We start from the raw sequence: 21,228 nt of genomic DNA, 5'->3' as shown, positions 1-21,228 counted from the left end.
TTTTTAACGCGCTCTAATGCTAGAGACACCCATAGGAATATAATGGGTGTCTCTATTGTTAATGCATGCTAAAAAGTTAGCATGCCTACAGCGCAGTTTAGTAAACAGGGCCCTTAGTATGACTGTTCATTTTTCCATTTTCTCCTTATTCTTCTAGATCAGTATGTTGTATCTTTATTATCCATCATTAGCCGGTGTAAGATATAATTTACCATTAGAATTTTCTTTTCCTTACCAGACATTTAAGTCCTGATGTTCTTTGCCTATTTCTCTCAGAACTTTATCAACATATTTAAGCTTTTGTACAAATTTGAAGACTTACTTATTTCAGAAATGTTATGGTTAATTCTACTTTTCTTTTATATTCCTTGTTCTTTTTCATTTCAATTTTGTACCCCGCTTTGAACCGTTAGTTGGGAGTTGGCGAGCTATAAGAACTATGTCACATCGCATCACATCTCACGCTAAATATTAGTGCTTAGTCAGCTAAGCGCTATTTAAGCATCCAGGAGCCACTCTTGGTTGGTTAAATAGTGCTGAATATCGGGACCATAGTGCCACAAGAACCCAACGGTAGCTGAACAGAAAAAATCCCATGGGAAATCTGTCCTTCATTTCTCACTTCTGTATTTCCCATAGTGCCACGACAGAAACCGTGAGGTGGAAAGTAAGTAGGAAATAAATCAGAGGCGCTCTGCTGAGAAGGTGAAGGAGGTGGTAATAGCAGTTAGCATATGTGGGTTTAAAAAAAAATTTTGGCCAAGTTCCTGGAGGGAGAAGTCCATAATCTGCTACTAAATTAGAAATGAGGAAAGCCACTAATTATCCCTGGGATCGGTAGCATGGAATTTTGCTAGTATTTGGGATTCTGCCAGGTACTTGTGATCTGCATTGGCCACTTGGCTAAATAGACCATCAGTCTGACCCAATATGGCTATTCTTTTGTTCCCTATCAGGGGCAGCACAAGGCAATCTACGGCCTGAGAAGAGGGATCAGCTGTTGCCGCCCCTTCTTCCCAGCCCTAAAGCACCAATAAGCTGAATGATAAACACAGGACCTCTGAGCCCCATGCATGCCTCCAAGACCCTGCTGGTCATGAACCCTGTGACATGAAAGTATGCATCAGAGGGGGCATAACCAGCAGGGCTTTGGAGGTGTGTATGGGTCTCAGAGGCCCCATGTTTCACTTGGCTTTTTACCACAGTAGGAGTTGGGAGAGGTGGCAGTGGCTGAAAAGTGGCCATTAGGAAGTTTCTGCTAGCGAGGAAGTCACCACTGTAGTGGTTGAGGGCACTTCAAGCCACTCCAAAAATTCTGCTGCCTCACATCACCTGATAGGGCCACCCCTGGTTTTTATAGAAAGCAGATGTTGGGGGTGAGCAAAAGCTGAGGTTTGGGATGCCTTACAAGACAGGGTACCGTACTGAAGAGGTAAGAATGTCTAAAACTGATGAGTACATACAGTGGTTGTAGGAAAACTGCCGTTTAAGAGAAATAAGACCAAAAGAGAAAGGTAAAAGGGTCAATCGCCTGGAGATTCCTAAGGGCAGATATGGTGATAGGGTGGGGCTATAGGGGAGAAAGATTCAAAGCTATCAGATGGTCAGAAGGGAGGTGGAAAAGCTAGAGAGAAGAAAGGAAAAAAAGGACTAGATCACGGCATTAGCTATACTGGTTGTGGGAATGGCAAAGCACAGGTGGAGACTGAACAAAACGGTTAGGATAAGGAGCTTTGTGATGAAAGTGTCAAACAGATAGTGATACTAACTGGCCAGTATTTACCTGACCTGGCCAGTTTTCCTTCAGAGCAGTTAACAGCTGGGAGGACCATTAAACCAGACAATCTAAGGGCCACTTTTCTGCCAACGCGCAGCCTTCACATTGAAAGAGCTGTTGCTACGAATCCTCTCTTACTAAAATAAGGGTTGGGGTCTGAGGTGGAGGAGCAGCCAAGTAGAAGGATACTGTAAGCTAGAGAATGAAATCAGAATGTGCACGTCTGCTCTCAGATCCCATGATAGTTTTTCCCTTCCTGGCTTCAGTACAGGAAGCAAGGTGTGGTAGTAGAGTGTACACCAATTCAATCTCTGGATGCAGGGTCTTTACACCTTTCTGTTCCTGCCACTACAACTGAGATTAGGCCTCAGACTGGCCACTGTTTTAATACGCAAGGGTCCATGACAGGGGACAAGTGGAAGAAGCAGTGGCTCAACAACACAGCAGATACCATTGTCGTTAATGCAGCCATGTTGTAAGCTCCTCTGTGTTGCTTCCACTACCAAGTGTACCAGACCAATCCCATGCTTGTTTTGGCCCAAAGAGCTGTTGCTGCAGTTCCCCCAGTTCTTCTGGTGGCTTCCTCTCATATGGCTTCTGGGTGCTTGCAGCTTCCTGCCCCTACTAGCACTTCTGAGGGGTCTGGGGCCTACTATCACTGCTGCTGAGGGCAGGCTAGGGAAATTCTTCCTGTCTACCCTTGCAAAGTCCTGCTGCTTCTGGAAGTAGATGGTCCTTCTATATTCTCTACAACCACCTCCGAACCCACTCCACCCAAAACAACAAATCTTATTCTTGGTCTTGGTTGATCTGCTCAGGTAAGAGAATGCAAATAGATGGGGTTGAGTGAGAAGGATAGAAATATGACAGCAGATAAGGGCCAAATGGCCCATTCAGTCTGCCCAATCTCAGAAACCGCGATCTCCTCCTTTCCCTAAGAGATCCCAAGTACCTCTCCCATGCTTTCTTAAGTTCAGACACAGTCCTTGTCTCCACCACCTCCAATGGGAGGCTATTCCACGCGACCACCACCCTTTCTGTGAAAAAGTATTTCCTTAGATTACTCCTGAGCCTGTAAACCTCTTAACTTCATCCTATGCTCTCTTATTCCAGAGTTTTACTTCATTTGAAAAAGGCTCACCTCCTGTACAATAATGCCACAGAGATATTTAAATGTCTCCATCATATCTCCTCTCTCCCGCCTTTCTTCCAGAGTATACATATTGAGGTCTATAAGTTTATGACAGACATCACTGATCAATTTTGTAACTGCCCTCTGGACTGACTCCAGCCTATTTACATCTTTTTGTGTGGTCTCCAGAATTGCACACAATGGGACCTCACCAGACATTTATACAAGGGCACTGTTTTTTTTCTTGCTTGCCATTCTTCTCCCTATGCACCCGAGCATCCTGCTGGCTTTGACTGTCGGCTTTGAACACCTTAAGATCATCAGATACGATCACCTCCAAGTCCAGCTCTTCTTTGCATTTCACCCCTTATACTGTACTTAGTTGCCAATTTCTGAACCAATCATCAAGCTTCGCTGGCCTCCAGGATGTCTACCCTATTACAGAGTTTGGAATCTTCCGCAAAGAAACAAATCTTACCAAACAGTCCTTCCACAATATCACTCACAAAGATGTTAAAAAGTCCCTGACCAAGGACCGATCCATGTGGTACACCATTAATAACATCCTTTTCCTCGGTGCAAACTCCATTTACCACTACCCTCTGTCTCCTTCCATTTAACCAGTTTTTAACCCATTCATTCATTTTAGGGCCCATAACGAAGGGACTCAGTTTATCAGTTGTCTATGCAGAACCGTGCCAAAGGCTTTGCTAAAATCCAAGGACATGACATCTAGCACCCATTTAAAGAAATCAATCAGATTTGTCTAACAAGACCCGCCTTTAAGGAAACCATGCTGTCTCGGGTCTTGCAGTCCATTCGTTTCGAGAAACCTCACAGTCCTCTACTTTAAAAGCATTTCCATTAGTTTACTCACCAGTGGGGTCAGACTAACAGGTCTATAATTCCCAGCCTCTTCCTTACTTCTACTCTTGTGCAGAGGGACCACACTGAATAGCGGAACATCTTAACAATCTCCATACACATAAAAAGGGAACAAAACCAGCATCCTAACTCAGATGGTATTGGCTGGTGGAGGCAATAGTGCAGCACTATTCCTATGTAAAGAACAGCAATTTATCTTCCGATGGCAGACAGTGGCCCCTAGGGGTTTAAATAAGGAAATCGAGGGGCTTTTACCGGCATGCACTTGAAGCGATACATAAGCAGGGGTGGCTACTTCCGCAAGTATACGAGCACAAGCGTCGGCATTCTGTCTGTGTCTAATCCTCCAACTGACAAGAGAGGTTAGCGAGTCATGCCTCTTACCTGCTGCTTTCTATGCAGGTATCTCTCTTAACTCTGAACCATGCAGGGCCCCATATTCTTCAGAGACCCGCTGGCTCCACCTGGCAGAGTGGGTAAGAAACACTGCTCAGTAACTTTGGCTTGCTGGTCTGGGGTGATGTGATTATGCCAGAGAGGAGAGGAGAGGCTAATGCACTGCCGTTCACACATTTGTGCAGGTTTTGCTTCTTTCGCAGTTCGAGTCTCTGGAGATTTCTGGTACTGTTTTATGATGGGTTTCATTCATTTCTTACAGATTGTTCTTTCTTTGTTACATTTAACAACTCTACTTCTTCTAAGAAATCTTTAATATGTGGAATTCCGCAGGGGTCTATTATTTCCCTTCTCTTATTAAACATTTATCTAAGTCCTTTAACCACTCTCATTCAGGAGTTCTGTGTATCTTTTCGTACATATGCTGACGATATTTTATTACTCTATAAGGTTGGTCTCCTTAACCTTGATCTGTAGCCTCTTCAATGCTGTTTACGTGCAATGGCCCGGTGGCCTGACAAGACGGTGGCCTGTTGGCTAACTGGTCATCCTTCGATTTCGACTGCCTGCTCTTACTACTGGATACTTTGATTTCCCCAGTAACCAACTTTTGATATTTAGGAGTACTTCTTGATTCTAATCTTTCTTTTGAGCCTTAAGTCTCTGCACTATGTAAAGCTCATTTTTTTCTGCTACGTCAGCTGAGATCTGTTCGTTCTTTTTTTGACCATACTAATTTTCATTCTCTGATTCTCTCTCTTTTTATGACTCATTTGGATTACTGTAATATCACTTACTTGGGTATTTCAATTTCATTGCTTAAAAGACTACAGACGTAACAAAACACAGCCATACGCCTTTTTTGTTAGCTGCATAAATTCGATCATGTTACACTTGTTTTGAAAGATCAACACTGGTTGCTGGTTTCTTACCGTGTTCAATTCAAAACATTGTTACTGGCCTTTAAAGCTTTTCATCAGGGTACACCTATGTATCTTTCTTTACTGACCATTCCATATTCCTCACCTTGTGTTCTGCGTTCCGTTAATGACCATTGTATGGTCCTTCCAGAGCTCTGTTTAGCTCAAATGGAAATTACACGTCACAGTTTTCTTTCTTGCTCCACACTTGTGGAATTCTATGTCATTGTCTCTGCACAGTGAACTTAATCTAAAGAAATTTAAGGTGTTTTTGAAGGCATGGTTGTTCTATCAGGCATATTCTAATGAGCGAAGTAACTCTCTTGGAACTAGCATCTTGGGAAAGAGTATGTATGAGTGCTAGCTCTTACCAGATGTTATTTTAAATTGTACTATGTTCTTGAATGCATGTTTTACTTTCCTATTGAGAACTGTAATTCTTTTCTTTGCTTTTTACTTTTGATTGTAAAAAGCTTTGATCTGCTTGTCAGTTAAAGCAGTATATCAAGCCATGAATAAATAAATAAATTTATACTGCATTGACGACTTGAATGAGCTCATTTGTATAGGGCCCATCAAAGGGTTAATTATGTCCCCATCAGGAAAAAATAGATAAGAGGAGGAAAAACAGCAGATAACAGAGGTAAAATATTTTATTTTTACTTTACATATTTATTTAAGTGATGTCTAAGTCTGCAGTGATTTTAACAAGCTATACAGATGTGGGGTTTATTTAGTGCCGTGCTGTACAATTTATTTCAAAGATGAAGTACAAAGGTCTCATTATCAGATGTTACTGCATAGGCAGGGATTGTGTGATCACAGTCAAGACTGCAAAACAGAACACATCATAACAAACATCTCAAATCATAAATTCCAGGAACTCTAACATTATCAGTATCCTGGATAGTGCTTTAATAAGTTTGGATTGTGATCTGATAGCACTTGAATAATGCACGACATTTACAATCATGATCTGAAATTGCAATTTTTTTTAGCCCATGTTTGCTAAAGATTTATCTGTCTTAGCGGTCATGTGCCTTGTTCCTTCCTTTCCAACTTCATTTTATTTCTGGACTCCTTTCAGTTCATTTATGTTCCTTTGTATATATTTTACCACTTCTTGAGAAGAGGGGGGCTAAAAGAAGTTCTAATCAAAATGTCTGTAGTTTCAGAAAAATAAAAGTGATATTGACAGCATTTGAGGGGTATTTTCAGGTACTTATTTTCATGTTGGTGGTGTAAAAAAAATCTTTCAATGGATGAACCCACTTTATTTACTTTAAAAATCACGACATATGAGACATGGCAGTCATTGGGCCAGACCAAACTCCTTCTAGCCTAGCATCCTGTCTCTGAAAGCAGTGGGCATTTAGGGCAGGTGTTTTTTTTTAATATGTTTTTTATTTTTTATCATAACAGTTCTGACAAATAAAACATAAACCAACGGCTTGTTACACACTCTGATATATGTTTCAACCAACTACACTTATCCACAATCCGTACCATTACCCACAGCAGAACTTAACCCTCCCCACCTTACCTTACCCACCTCTCTCTCCCTTCCTCTACAGCCTTGGAGTCAAATTAAGTTTTGTTTTACAGTTTCATATACCTGCCATATTTTTTGATTGATATTCATCTGACCTTTTCTCAATGCCGTCAATTTCGACATCAGGTGTAAATAATCTACCCTGTTCAACACTTCTTTAATGTTGGGGGTTGCTACTTGTTTACAAGCTTTCGCCAGTGCCATTTTTGCGGCTACCCAGAAGTGTATTGCTAACTTATGGCTATATTTCTTGCTTTTCCGGGGCCTTAAGTGCAATAAGCATGTTGCTGCTTGACCGGGGTAGTCCACCTGCACTACTTTCTTCACTAGTTCTGTTATCTGAGACCAGTACACCTGTACCTTTGGACACTCTCACCACATATGTAGAAAGGTTCCACGGCCTCCACATGCCCTCCAACAGTCTGCGGGAGCCTGGGGATAAATTTTGTGTAGTCTCTCCGGTGTGTAATACCACCAATACAATATTTTATAACCATTTTCAACTAGGGCTTGGGCGATGGAGGGTTTCAACAAATATCTATACCTACAAGACCACCATTCTGGGGAGAATCTAGTCTGTAATGCTTCCTCACATCTCCCGGTATAAAACTCCCGCGGGGTCGAGAGGAGCAACAAGGCTCTATAAAGCCGAGTAATACTACTTCTTCCTCCTCCCCCTCTCAGCGCCCTTTCAAGTCAGGGCAGGTGTTTTTCATCTTTTTTTGGTTCCTGCACCCCCTTTAACTAATAAAAGAAACCCTCACACCCCCTTCCTAAACCACATGTCCACTAGTGACTACTAACAGCGACATAGGTTGCTGTTAGCTGCAACCATGTTGCTAATATTACAGTAATATACAGTTATACTATCAATAACTGTCTTCACTCTGTCTGGAAAGTTTCAATAAACTGTCACAGATTTCAAGGCCCTTTTCCACACCCTGTCTGACCTCTTCTTGCACACCTTGGGGGTACGGGCACCATGGTTAAGAACCCCTGGTTCAGAGGAAGTGTTTTGGCATCTATAGAATTATATATTCCCTACTAAACACGTAGCTTCCAGTACGCCATGGTTTAAGGGTGCGCTTAGCCCGGGGTGACATCCTAGACCATTATATTAAACAGCCTGCAGCTGACTTGTCTTCATAAAGTTTTCTAAATTCCTTTATGAAACCAATATTTCTATTTCCCTCCACATGTCACGTCATTATGAACTCCATAATTTAGCTCCGAGTTCTAAGAAGATTTTGGTTTATTTTGAATCAACTGTCTTGTTAATTTGATGAATGTCCCCTCATCCACTTTTTCTGGAGTCACATCGTCACAGGTAAAAATTTATAGAAGAGTGCTTAAGCTGCACTCTCTATAAATTTACTAGCCGTTGAGCCCGTAAAAATGGGCTAGTAAAGGAAGGGGGGAGTTGAAAGCCCCCCCCCCCCCGGGTCGCCGTCCCTCCACCCGGGCCGGGTACCTGGCTTCACTATTCAAACCGCCGGAACGCAGCACACAGCTCATTTGAGCTGCCGTCGGCCTTCCATCTTCTCTGCGTGTGTTCCGCCCTCGTGTGACGTAACGTCGGCGAGGGCGGGACACAGGCAGGTAAGGAAGGCCAACGGCAGCTCAGATGAGCTGTTTGCTGCGTTCCGGCGGTTTGAATAGTGAAGCCAGGTACCCGGCCCGGGTGGAGGGTGGGTGGTGGCGGCGGCGGTAACCCTGGGGAGGGGGGGGGGGGAGTGGTGGCGACGGCGGTTCCCTCACTGGTAGGTGCGCAGGTTCCCTCTCTGTCACGCCCCCGTCATCACGTATTGATGCGGGGGCGGGACAGAGAGGGTCTCTACTGCGCATTTGCGAGTGAGTACGCCTCTTGCCATTTATATGTTTGATTTATTACTGGCTTCTATAAATATCAGTGCAAAGCTTAAGAAATACTCCTTCAGTCTATTTCTACAAATACCTCTTATAATGGCAATGATGAATGAGAGTAATCAGATTACCTCTGAATGAAAACAGAGCTGAACAGCAGCATTGGGATATCCACTAGAGAAGGTTTCTGAAAAACAGAAAAATCATTATTCTTCTTGAATACGTTTCTTAAAAATTAGACAGCAACACATTTCACTGAAGAGGAATAAGACCGAGGGATACACCCCATCCCAAGAATTGGCGCAGGATGCCTAAGATTTAAATCCTTTTATTTAATCTGAAAGGTTTCTCCAACCACTAGCAATTGTGTAAACTCAGAGCCAGGAAGTGGCAAACCACAGATTCCCAAGAAATTAAGGGACCAGTATGCTGGTGAGAAAAGAATGATCTTCAGTTACTAACTGTTCAATTCAGAAGCTCTGAATTTAAAAAAAAAAATTTTTATTTTCAAAGGTAGATTTGAGAAATGCAGAACGGAGAAAGCTGGACTGTTACTGAAATAAACTTGAAGCTGCCTGCCTGCAACCTGTCTGGGGATCCAGAAAACGTCTCCACTCTATGTGTTGTCTACATGCAGCTGAAAGGTATGTTCCCATCTAGAGACTCAGAAAGCTTCCTCTCTCTACAGGTGTCCTCTGCTTACAGCTGGAAGGCACTTTTCTATCTGGAGTCTGAGGAAGTTTCTTCTCTCTACAGGTATCATCTACCTGCAGTTGGAAGGCACTTCCCTATCTAGAGCCCTACAAAGCTTCCTCTCTCTACAGGTGTCTACTTGCAATTGGAAGGCAGTTCCTCATTTGGAGACCCAGAGAGCTTCCCTTCAGGTATTGTTTGCTTGCAGCTGGAAGGCACTTTCCCATTTGGAGACCAAGGAAGCCTCCTCTCTCTACTAGTGTCATCTACTTGCAGCTGGAAAGCACTTCCTCATGAGGAGACCCAGTCGGCTGAGTTACTCTATGAATACTACCTAATGGATAACACAGGGCATATCTCAATCTTCAGATCCAGCAGGCTGCTTCAGTCTATGGATGCTGTCTTCAGGCTTTTTATACACTTATTGGTTAAATACCTGGATATTCTGTTGGCAAACTTCCCTCCTTGGTAGCACTCTAAGAGCAGCATGCTGGTCCCTGGAGTAGTCTAGTGGTCAGTGCAGTGCACCATGGCTTGGGGGACTCAGATCCTTATTTCCCTCTACCTGTCACACTTGTAGTGCAAACTGTGACCCCTACAAAACTCACCAGAAACCCATTGTACCCATATATAGGTGTCCCCTTCACCCATAAGGGCTACTGAAAAGTTCTTTTTCTATTCAGATTTTGGATGTTTTTTTGCAAAACGTTTAAGTTGGACTAAGATATCATATCGAAAATGACCCCCCATGTCACTTGCAAATTTGGGCATGTTCCCAATTTGTGCACATAGTTTAATTGAATGAGCCAATTAATGCCAATAATTGGGCGATAATCAATCATTGGCATTAATTGGCAACAATTTGAATTTACGTGTGCATTTTGCTAGGGGTATTCTATATTCTATAAAGATGCATGTGTAAAATATTTTACCATGCAAGTGAAAAGGGTGTGTGGCCATGGGTGGGTCACGGATGGTCACTAAAGATGCGTGCAATATGACAGAATCCGGGGGATCCCTGCCTAACTTAGGTGTGATGATTTACACTAGGATTCAGTAGGTTTAAATCCTCCTGCCCAAAATTCTCTGCAGATTCCAGCACTAAGCACTATTGTATAAACGGCACCCAACTTGAAGCACCATTTACAGAACAGCGATCAACATTCATTTTTTTCGGTGCCCAAATTTGGGTGCCATTAACTGAACCTAGTATTTAATGTTTTTATCTTTGTTAATGGCTTTCTTGATAACCATACATTTTATACTTATATCTTATTTTTCCACACATGTTGCTATTTTATTGTTAAACCTCAGTAAAACTTCTTGGACAAAAAAAAAAATAAAAAAAGATGAATGCAAAAAACTTTTGAATCCTTGCAAATTACTACAGATGGTTTTACAAACCTACAGATTTGGAGAAGAGAGGTGAAGAGATGATAAAAGTCTACGTTACCTCTTCACTTTTGATCTGTGGCGGCTTCTTCACCACCTCTTTGACCAGATGCAGAATGCTGTCTGTCTTCAAGGTGCTCAGTGAGCACACCAGATCCAGAAGGGTGAGCTGAGCATCACTGGCTGCAGGAAGAATCTGCAAGCGTGCAAGAGACCAAAGATCAAGGAAAGAGAAAAAACCCCAGTTAAACATGTATTCTCAGATCAATAAAGTACAAAAAAAGAAAAAGAGGTTACAATGCATAAATTTGGGTTAGGTCTCTTGGTAGCTGGATACCCAAGTACTTGAAACTTTTACGCGCCCATCTAAAGGGGAAAGTGGCCTCCACCCTCTCCATCTCCTCCTCACTCAACGTTATCCCCATTATTTCGGACTTAGCACAATTTACTTTAAAGCCCGATACACCCCCAAAGGCCTGACGTTCTGCGCATATGTGAGGCAATGTCCCCTCCGGGTCTCTCACATAGAACAGAACGTCATCAGCAAACATCGCAATTTATGTTCTCGTCCTCCCCCTAAGTATCCTTTAATGTTAGTCACCTCTCTAATCCTTTGAGCCAACGGCTCTATTGCCAAAGCAAATAGCAGAGGAGAAAGGGGACATCCCTGTCTAGTTCCTCTGCAAATGTCAAATTGCTGAGAGTACCCACCATTTACTTTTATCCTTGCTACTGGCGTTTCATATAAACCCTGCAGCCATCCAATAACTAGTCCTAAAAAGGCACATTCCCGTAAAGACACACTGAACTGAGTCCAAGCAAAAGACTGGCAAGAACGGCGCTCCCGAGGGTACTCAGAAGAAGGATTTGAGCTAGCAGTTGCACACCAAGGGCAACTCGGACCACCACCAGAAGGAAAGTACTCTGAAGACAGACAGGAGGGATCCACGGGGACTAGAGACCCAGAACCTGCCTAAGGAAGGGAGGAGAAACTGCTGCCAAAACAAGAATCAAATAGCAGGGGCGTCTCAAGCAAGATGACAGAAGCAGCAGAGACCGGACGGTCTGAAAAAGAACTTACCAACAGCTGCGTAAGGCTGACAGGAATGAAAAAATAGCCCTGGACTAAAAAGACAGAGCCTGCAGCCAAACGGAGCCAGCGAGAGACTTTCCCCACTTTGGAAATGGCAGACTAAGACCACCGAACCGCAAAGGTACAAGTTCCAGCAACGGGGCTGCCCTCTGAACCAGCCGCCGTCTAGGACCATGAAGAGGAGAAAAACAACTGAGTTTCGTGATCCAGGCACGAGCTGTGCCCCACAAAAAAAAATCAAAGCAACTGGTACCAGCTCAGAAGGGTTCAAGATCAGAATCAGACGCCGGCCAGCAAAATTCAAAGAAACTTCGCAAGCGGCCCCCTAGAATACATTGCCAAAGGCAGGAAAATAAATCAGGTAACAGGCAAGAGAAAGAAGGAAAAACAAAGTTTCTTCTTCTTTTTTTTTTTTTTTTTTAAACAACCTTCTTCACTAGTGACAGAAATGAATAAAGGTTTACCTCAGAGGCAGAAAAGGAGGGAAAAACAAAGATTCTTTTTCTTTTTTCAACAACCTTCTTCACTACTGACAGAAATAAAGGCTTACCTCAGAGGCAGAAATTCAAATATACCTACCACCACAGAAGAGAAGAACCCCACAGGGGAGACAAGTTACTCCATGCCACAATCAACCTGCTAGAAAGACAACCAGGGTCACTGGATATCACCCTAGCTGGCAGATGAGGAACTCAGGACCACTAAGTATCATCTAAAACTAGCCCCAACACGGCTACCAGCACACCCCTGGCTCCACCGTCACTACAAGAATCTGGGACAGGAGCTACCAGTCAGCAATCCAGAGCAGCTGCACGATCAGTCCACCATCCACTAGGAGACAGAGAAAATACTGAACATTCCAGGCTGCACGATACCCTTAAGGGGTGGTTTACTTGGAACTATTTTCTCTGTCTCCTTCCGCTGGTAGATGGACACAACCCATTAGTCTGGACTGGTCTGGTATAGATGACAAGGAAAGATCATTATCACGCTTATTTTCGAAAGAGAAGGACGCCCATCTTTCGACATAAATCGGGAGATGGGCGCCCTTCTCGCAAGGTCATCCAATTCGGCATAATCGAAAGCCGATGTTTTGACACCCTTGACTGCTTTCCGTCACAGGGATGACCAAAGTTCACAGGGGCGTGTCAGCAGGGTAGCGAAGGCGAGACTGGGGCGTGATTAGGAGATGGTCGTCCTCGGCCGATAATAGAAAAAAGAAGGGCGTCCCTGACGAGCACTTGGCCGACTTTACTTGGTCCATTTTTTTCACAACCAAACCTCAAAAAGGTGCCCCAACTGACCGGATGACCTCCCCTTACTCCCCCAGTGATCACTAACCCTCTCCCACCATAAAAAAACAAGTTTAAAAATACTTTTTTGCCAGCCTCAAATGCCATACTCAGGTCCATCGCAGCAGTATACAGGTCCCTGGAGCAGTTGTAGTGGGTGCAGTGTACTTCAGGCAGGTGGACCTGGGGGGGGGGGGGGTTGTGAGGGGGCTCAGCACCCAAGGTAAGGGAGCTATGCACCTGGGAGCATTTTCTGAAGTCCACTGCAGTGACCCCTAGGGTGCCTGGTTGGTATCCTGGCATGTGAGGGGGACCAGTGCACTACAAATGCTGGCTCCTCCCATGACCAAAGGGCTTGGATTTGGACGTTTTTGGTTTCCATTATTGCCGAAAACCGAGGACGACCATCTCTAAGGTCGACCTAAATGTCAAGATTTGGGCGTCCCTGACCATATTATCGAAACGAAAGATGGACGTCCATCTTGTTTCAATAATATACATTGCCCTACCCTTTCGTGTCACCATCCTTAGAATTGGACGCCCTTAGAGAGGTCGTCCCCATTCGAAAATGCCCCTCCACGCATTAAAGGGGCATTATAAATGTGGATCATGTCAGATTTGTGCGATTACTGTACAGTTAAAATCTTTCATGTGTAGAAAAGTTAAACTTACAGATCTAAATAGATAGATCTCATAAATGGTCAAAAATTCAACATTTTTAACATGTCTTGAGGAGCTTAACTATTACAATTTGTAAATACTATCGTCAAGGAATGGATCCTCAGAAGGAATGGATTCTCAGAAGCTTAGCCAAAATTGGGTGGCGGAGCAGGTGGGGGGAAGAGGGATTGGTGGTTGGGAGGCGAGGATAGTGGAGGGCAGACTTATACGGTCTGTGCCAGAGCCGGTGATGGGAGGCGGGACTGGTGGCTGGGAGGCGGAAAGTACCGCTGCGCAGACTTGTACGGTCTGTGCCCTGAATAAGGCAGGTACAAATCAAGGTAAGGTTTACACATATGTTTGTCTTGTTGGGCAGACTGGATGGACCGTGCAGGTCTTTTTCTGCCGTCATCTACTATGTTACTATGTAATCATTTAAATAAAATTCTAGCTCAAACTGGAAGCCTACTACTACTACTACTACTATTTAGCATTTCTATAGCGCTACAAGGCGCACGCAGCGCTGCACAAACATAGAAGAAAGACAGTCCCTGCTCAAAGAGCTTACAATCTAATAGACAAAAAATAAATAAAGTAAGCAAATCAAATCAATTAATGTGAACGGGAAGGAAGAGAGGAGGGTAGGTGGAGGCGAGTGGTTACAAGTGGTTACGAGTCAAAAGCAATGTTAAAGAGGTGGAATTTCAGTCTAGATTTAAAGGTGGCCAAGGATGGGGCAAGACGTAGGGGCTCAGGAAGCCAGTGGAAATTGACCAAAATAGGTGTTACGCTATCTCATTTTTTCCCTCTGAATATCAATTTTGCTGTAATATTTTTCAGAACTCAATCTGTTCAATTGCCTTGATGATATACTTAAATAAAGCAAGTTTCAATAGTCAGGCTAAGCTAGAATTAACACCTCAGTTATTTGTTGTAAATGATTAACTGAGAAATTAGAATATATTTGGCAAATAAGTCTTAAGTTTATATGTGTTTGCTAATCTTTTTGTTAATTTATTTTGTTAACTTGAATGGTGAGACAGTACATTTGGTTGATTGATTAAATGTAAATGTGATCTGAAGCAGAGATCATATATTAAAGAGTGCAGATGAAAAAAAAAATCTTTCACCAATTCTGTTACTGGACAAGTTTAGTGGTTAAAACATTTCACAAGTTGCAAAGCTGAGTACATCATTACAAGGGCATTGCACCTCATAAATAAGTACTATAGGTATGACTACTAGACCCTTTAAAACTCGAACGCTTGAGCATAAATCTAATTTAAAAAGGAAGAACATGAAACAGCCTTTACTTGCCCATTGTGATATTTACAAACATAGATTTGACGATCTTAAATGCAAATGTGGTGGTGATCGTAAGACAATGATGCATCATTTCAAATTACAATGGATTTTTGAACTTCACACATTAGAACCTTTAGGGTTAAATTCAGTAATAGACTGGCATGATTGTTACTGATTTTTGCAGTGCTATGCATAGGCTGTTCCTTTAATCTCAAGCAGTTTTATCAAGGGGGGGAGGGTCTGCTAGAATATGTTTGAGTCATCAAGAAATATTTTGTGAATGTTGAAGGAGATATCTAGTATCAATCACATTTTTGCGTAAAAAATTAGAGGAGTTTTACACCTATGAAAGACAACTGACCTGATGTAATGAGGAAAGGCTGCTCTTTGCTCTAGTCAAAGTCTCTGAGGTCTTTTCTCCCTCAAAGAAATTCAAGTACATAAAGTTGACAACAAAGATGGTTTGATTTTTGAGCATTTGACTTTCATGTTTCAGATGCTTTAGTTCTGGTTTACACTGCATATTTTCTACTAGCGTCAGGACACTACTGCCAGTTTTTTTGTTAGCATAGTATATTAAATAAAACTCCCTGCAGGGAACGTAGTCCCACATGTACAGCTTAGACCTGCACTTGAAAGAAGTGAATAAAACATTTTATAAAAGGAGGGAAGGGGGGGGGAATTCCTTACCAAGTTTCCTTTTGAAAAGCAGCTGGTATGCACTGTGCAGGTACCCCGAGTACTTTGCATCTACATGGGGTGGGGGGAAGGAAAAGTGCACGCCAGAAACCAAGCAGGAAGCTTTAAAAATTAAATATTTGCATGCACTTTCACTCCCTCAACTTAACTCTGCTCATTTTCACCCACATGTAGGCAGTGAGAGACAGGCACAGGCAGCTCCTTGTGACTCTGGGCAAGTCACTTAACCCTCCATTGCCCCAGGTACAAATAAGTACCTGTATACAATATGTAAGCCGCATTGAGCCTGCCATGAGTGGGAAAGCGCAGGGTACAAATGTAACAAAAATAAAATAGATACTACTGGAGATTCTACATGGAATGTTGCTACTATTGGAGATTCTACATGGAATGCTGCTATTCCACTAGCAACATTCCATGTAGAAGGCTGTGCAGGCTTCTGTTTCTGTGAGTCTGACGTCCTGCTCCATTCAGAAACACGTGACTTGATATGACTATATGGGTGAATTGACATGTATGTATATGTAAGGGTTCAATTAAGAAAATATACATATTTGGGTGTGTATATATGTATATATATGTATGTACATGCACATATGTATATGGACATTTGAGCTTATAGAGATATATACATAGGTGGGCATATATAGATATCATCTAGGAATATACATTTTTTAAAAGTTTGTTTCAAATGTTGTTCAATGCTTTTTAAATGTTCTTTTAAACGTTTTTTTTATATATATACGTATTTTTGTGCGTGGTGTATATATAGTATAGTAGATATAAATGTATATGTATATGGTTTGAAGATATGACAATGATGTGCAATTATGTTTTATTGATATTGTTGAACCAATTTATGGTCTTTATTTTAATTTATTTTTATGTATTTTTATGTTAGACCCCTGATGCAGGCGTTTGTACGCCGAAACACGGCCCGTGTCGGGTATTTATGATATTAAAGGACTGCATTTTTTCTCAATCCTGAAGGCCCAGTTTTTGCTTCTTTTTTGTTTGCTTTGTTGTACTTGTATGCTGTTTTCCCTCTCTTTTGTGACTGTGCTATTCCACTAGCAACATTCCATGTAGAAGGCTGTGCAGGCTTCTGTTTCTGTGAGTCTGACGTCCTGCACGTACGTGCAGGACGTCAGACTCACAGAAGCAGAAGCCTGCGCGGCCACATTGGTGGAATAGCAACATTCCATGTAGAATCTCAAATAGTAGCAACAGTAGAGGAGGAGTGGCCTAGTGGTTAGGGTGGTGGACTTTGGTCCTGGGGAACTGAGAAATTAAGTTCGATTCCCACTTCAGGCACAGGCAGCTCCTTGTGACTCTGGGCAAGTCACTTACCCCTCCATTGCCCCAGGTACAAATAAGTACCTGTATACAATATGTAAGCCGCATTGAGCTTGCCATGAGTGGGAAAGCGTGGGGTACAAATGTAACAAATAGATACTATTGGAGATTAAACATGGAATGTTGCTACTATTGGAGATTCTACATGGAATGTTGCTATTCCACTAGCAACATTCCATGTAGAAGCCTGCGCGGCCACATTGGTGGAATAGCAACATTCCATGTAGAATCTCAAATAGTAGCAACAGTGGAGGAGGAGTGGCCTAGTGGTTAGGGTGGTGGACTTTGGTCCTGAGGAACTGAGTTCGATTCCCGGCACAGGCAGCTCCTTGTGACTCTGGGCAAGTCACTTAACCCTCCATTGCCCCATGTAAGCCGCATTGAGCCTGCCATGAGTGGGAAAGCGCAGGGTACAAATGTAACAAAAATAAAATAGATACTATTGGAGATTAAACATGGAATGTTGCTACTATTGGAGATTCTACATGGAATGTTGCTATTCCACTAGCAACATTCCATGTAGAAGCCTGCGCGGCCACATTGGTGGAATAGCAACATTCCATGTAGAATCTCAAATAGTAGCAACAGTGGAGGAGGAGTGGCCTAGTGGTTAGGGTGGTGGACTTTGGTCCTGAGGAACTGAGTTCGATTCCCGGCACAGGCAGCTCCTTGTGACTCTGGGCAAGTCACTTAACCCTCCATTGCCCCATGTAAGCCGCATTGAGCCTGCCATGAGTGGGAAAGCGCAGGGTACAAATGTAACAAAAATAAAATAGATACTATTGGAGATTAAACATGGAATGTTGCTACTATTGGAGATTCTACATGGAATGTTGCTATTCCACTAGCAACATTCCATGTAGAAGCCTGCGCGGCCACATTGGTGGAATAGCAACATTCCATGTAGAATCTCAAATAGTAGCAACAGTGGAGGAGGAGTGGCCTAGTGGTTAGGGTGGTGGACTTTGGTCCTGAGGAACTGAGTTCGATTCCCGGCACAGGCAGCTCCTTGTGACTCTGGGCAAGTCACTTAACCCTCCATTGCCCCATGTAAGCCGCATTGAGCCTGCCATGAGTGGGAAAGCGCAGGGTACAAATGTAACAAAAATAAAATAGATACTATTGGAGATTAAACATGGAATGTTGCTACTATTGGAGATTCTACATGGAATGTTGCTATTCCACTAGCAACATTCCATGTAGAAGCCTGCGCGGCCACATTGGTGGAATAGCAACATTCCATGTAGAATCTCCAATAGAAGCAACAGTGGAGGAGTGGCCTAGTGGTTAGGGTGGTGGACTTTGGTCCTGAGGAACTGAGTTCGATTCCCGGCACAGGCAGCTCCTTGTGACTCTGGGCAAGTCACTTAACCCTCCATTGCCCATGTAAGCCGCATTGAGCCTGCCATGAGTGGGAAAGCGCGGGGTACAAATGTAACAAAAAATAAAATAAATAATCAAACTCATTTTCATGCAGGTAAATGTTTACTCATGTAAAAAAAAAAAAAAAAACAACAACTTTTGCTTATTGCCACCTAAACGTTTAGTGTAGAATAGATATTCCTGTTTTGATCACATCTGCCTGGGGCATTTTGCATCATGTTGGGTATGCCTGTGTTATCTTGTTGTATGTTTAATCACTTTTTTTCCCCTTCCTGGTCTGCTTATCTTTATATGCATGCACGTGGTACTGTTCTATATAATTGAGTTAGTGTTTAATTTGATAAGGTCAGTCCGTTCTTCTACAATTGGCGTTCTTTTTTGTTTGATTGTTCTTTAATGATCCTATGGTAAACCACTTTAATTTGCCTGCAACAAAAGCGGTATAAGCAAATTTAATAAACGATAAACGATGTCAGTTGCTGTGATCCTATGGCAGCTACAGTTCTTTTTCATTCAACTTCAGCGTTCAGGTGAATTAAAGGAGAGAACCCTGGCCAGAATTTGGGGTGACCGACATCATAAAGAACATTTCTCAGTGTGGAAAAGGAGGGTCATAGGTGCTGCTAACAAGAGGGAGGAAGCCAATACTAATAGAAAAAAGCAGAAAAGCCTCAATTTAGTATAAGTTGTCTAGGAAGAAAGAGAGGCGTCCACAGGCCCTTTTCCAAACTATGCGTGCTTGCAAATCCAAAACACGTAAATGGTAGCTTTCTAAAATAGCTATGTACATGTGTAAATGCTATGCAAGTCATCTAAACTGACTGTGTATCAAAAATCCAGGATTCTCAATAGAAGTCCAGCTAAGAAAAAAATACTGTATCTCCCTCCTTTTAAAGGAGTAATTCAACACTAGTTTACTTAGGACAAATAGTAACGTGCCTAAAGGTACAGAACACCTACATATATAACTCTTCTGACTCGTGTTGCAGTCTGCTGTGTCCACAAAGCCATTTCGTAACAGGCAGAACAGAGCGTCCGAGGGAACCTTGAAAAACACTACTATGTTATGGATTAAATAGTCTGAGAAGTCATTTTCTTTTCCTAAGCATGGACAGCACTGATCACAGACATTGTACAAATCCAGCACCTTTTTAGGATGAACTAGGATGAAGAATTATTTTAAATACATTTCAGAAATGGAAGTAATTTGTTTTATGGACTGGGACATCAAGGAGTCCCAAAACCTTTAACTTTTCGCCTTCATCTCTAATCTTCTAAAATCAGAAAAGCCTCCAATTCTCATGAATTCAGAACAATAAGATGGGACATTTTCTGTATTGATCACTCTCCTGCATTCCACATCATGGCACACATTCTCAGACTTTACAGTCGCTTGTGAATTTGGGCAAAAACCTTTCCACTTGGTACATGCCCTACACCAGGGGCGTATCTGGACTCGGGCGGTAGGGGGGGGGCCAGAGCCAGAGGGAGGGGGCACATTTTAGCCCCCCCCCCGGCGCCACCGATCCCCCCCCCCGCGCCACCAATGACACCCTCCCCCGCTGCTGTCACTTACCTTTGCTGGCGGGGGACCCCAACCCCCCGCCAGCCGAGGTCCTCTCTTCCATGCAGGCTGCGCCGCTGCAAGTTTCAACGCTTCCTGTTCTTCTGAGTCTGACGTCCTGCAGGTACAACGCGCAGGACGTCAGACTGAATTCCAAATTCTGAGTCTGACGTTCTGCACGTTGTACGTGCAGGACGTCAGACTCAGAAGAACAGGAAGCGTTGAAACTTGCATCCTGCACGGAAGATAGGACTTCGGCTGGCGGGGGCTTGGGGTCCCCGCCAGCAAAGATCGGCGACGGGTTGGTGGCGGGCGGGAGGGGGAGGTGGAGAGGGTCTGTTGTAGGGGGGTCCAGGGCGAAATCTGCGGGGGCCCAGGCCCCTGTGGCCCCACGCAGATACGCCCCTGCCCTACACTACAGAAAGGACTACTGGAGAGTCTGAACGGACGTCAGTACATTTGCAGAAAATTAAATCTCACTTTACTTTTGTTTTGTTTTGGTTTCGGGCTTTTTTCCTGTTCCAAACAGCAGCTACTGCTGCAATCAGCTGTACTCCCAGAGGTGCTGTCAGTGGGTTCAGAAAGTCCAGGATCTTCTGCCTTAACGTCTACAAACACAGGGGATACAAAGAAGAAAACTTATTTTAAAATCTACAGCCTCTTCTAATTCTATCAACATAGTAAAGCTCAGTTCACTAAACAGTTGTCCCCACAGACAGCCTTACATAAGTACATAAGTAATGCCACACTGGGAAAAGACCAAGGGTCCTTCGAGCCCAGCATCCTGTCCACGACAGCGGCCAATCCAGGCCAAGGGCACCTGGCGAGCTTCCCAAACGTACAAACATTCTATACACGTTATTCCCGGAATTGTGGATTTTTCCCAAGTCCATTTAGTAGTGGTTTATTGACTTGCCCTTTAGGCAACCGTCTAACCCCAATTCAGACCCCAAGGAATAGCAATTTATTACATAAACCCATGCTTTCTTTATCAAACCTTGGTACTTCATAAACAGGCCTCTGACTGGGCATTCAGCAGTAGATTGCTTAAGGAAGCCCACTCTGTCAATTATGCTCAAATGGGAGGCAGACACTCATCTCACATCTAGCTAAGTAATCCTGCTCTCACTTCCATGTCTAACAATTAGGAAACAAAAAAAAAAAAAGGTGATTTATTTTTCTGAAAGTCTAATTTTAATTCTGGTTTCCAGATTTTCCCAATTTAAAACTATACCTGTCCTTTAATAAAACAGGCTTGCCCGAGGA

General features: G+C 43.1%; 1 protein-coding gene across 2 annotated transcripts in view; it reads right to left on the bottom strand.

The window, feature by feature from the left end:
• The window catches only part of DOP1B (DOP1 leucine zipper like protein B), a 224,042-nt gene that overhangs the window by 78,172 nt on the left and 124,642 nt on the right, over positions 1–21,228 (bottom strand). For both annotated transcript variants that reach the window (XM_030202211.1, XM_030202212.1), the window contains exons 22-24: positions 20,448–20,570; positions 10,672–10,806; positions 8,657–8,712 (exon numbers count right to left, since the gene is read on the bottom strand). In XM_030202211.1, the coding sequence (XP_030058071.1) occupies positions 8,657–8,712; positions 10,672–10,806; positions 20,448–20,570 (314 nt within the window). The remainder of the gene's footprint in view (positions 1–8,656; positions 8,713–10,671; positions 10,807–20,447; positions 20,571–21,228) is intronic.

Source organism: Microcaecilia unicolor, chromosome 4, assembly GCF_901765095.1.
Source record: "Microcaecilia unicolor chromosome 4, aMicUni1.1, whole genome shotgun sequence".
Taxonomy (NCBI): Eukaryota; Metazoa; Chordata; class Amphibia; order Gymnophiona; family Siphonopidae; genus Microcaecilia; species Microcaecilia unicolor.
The sequence above is the reverse complement of the archived record's forward strand: the minus strand, read 5'-3'. Positions and strand labels throughout refer to the sequence as shown.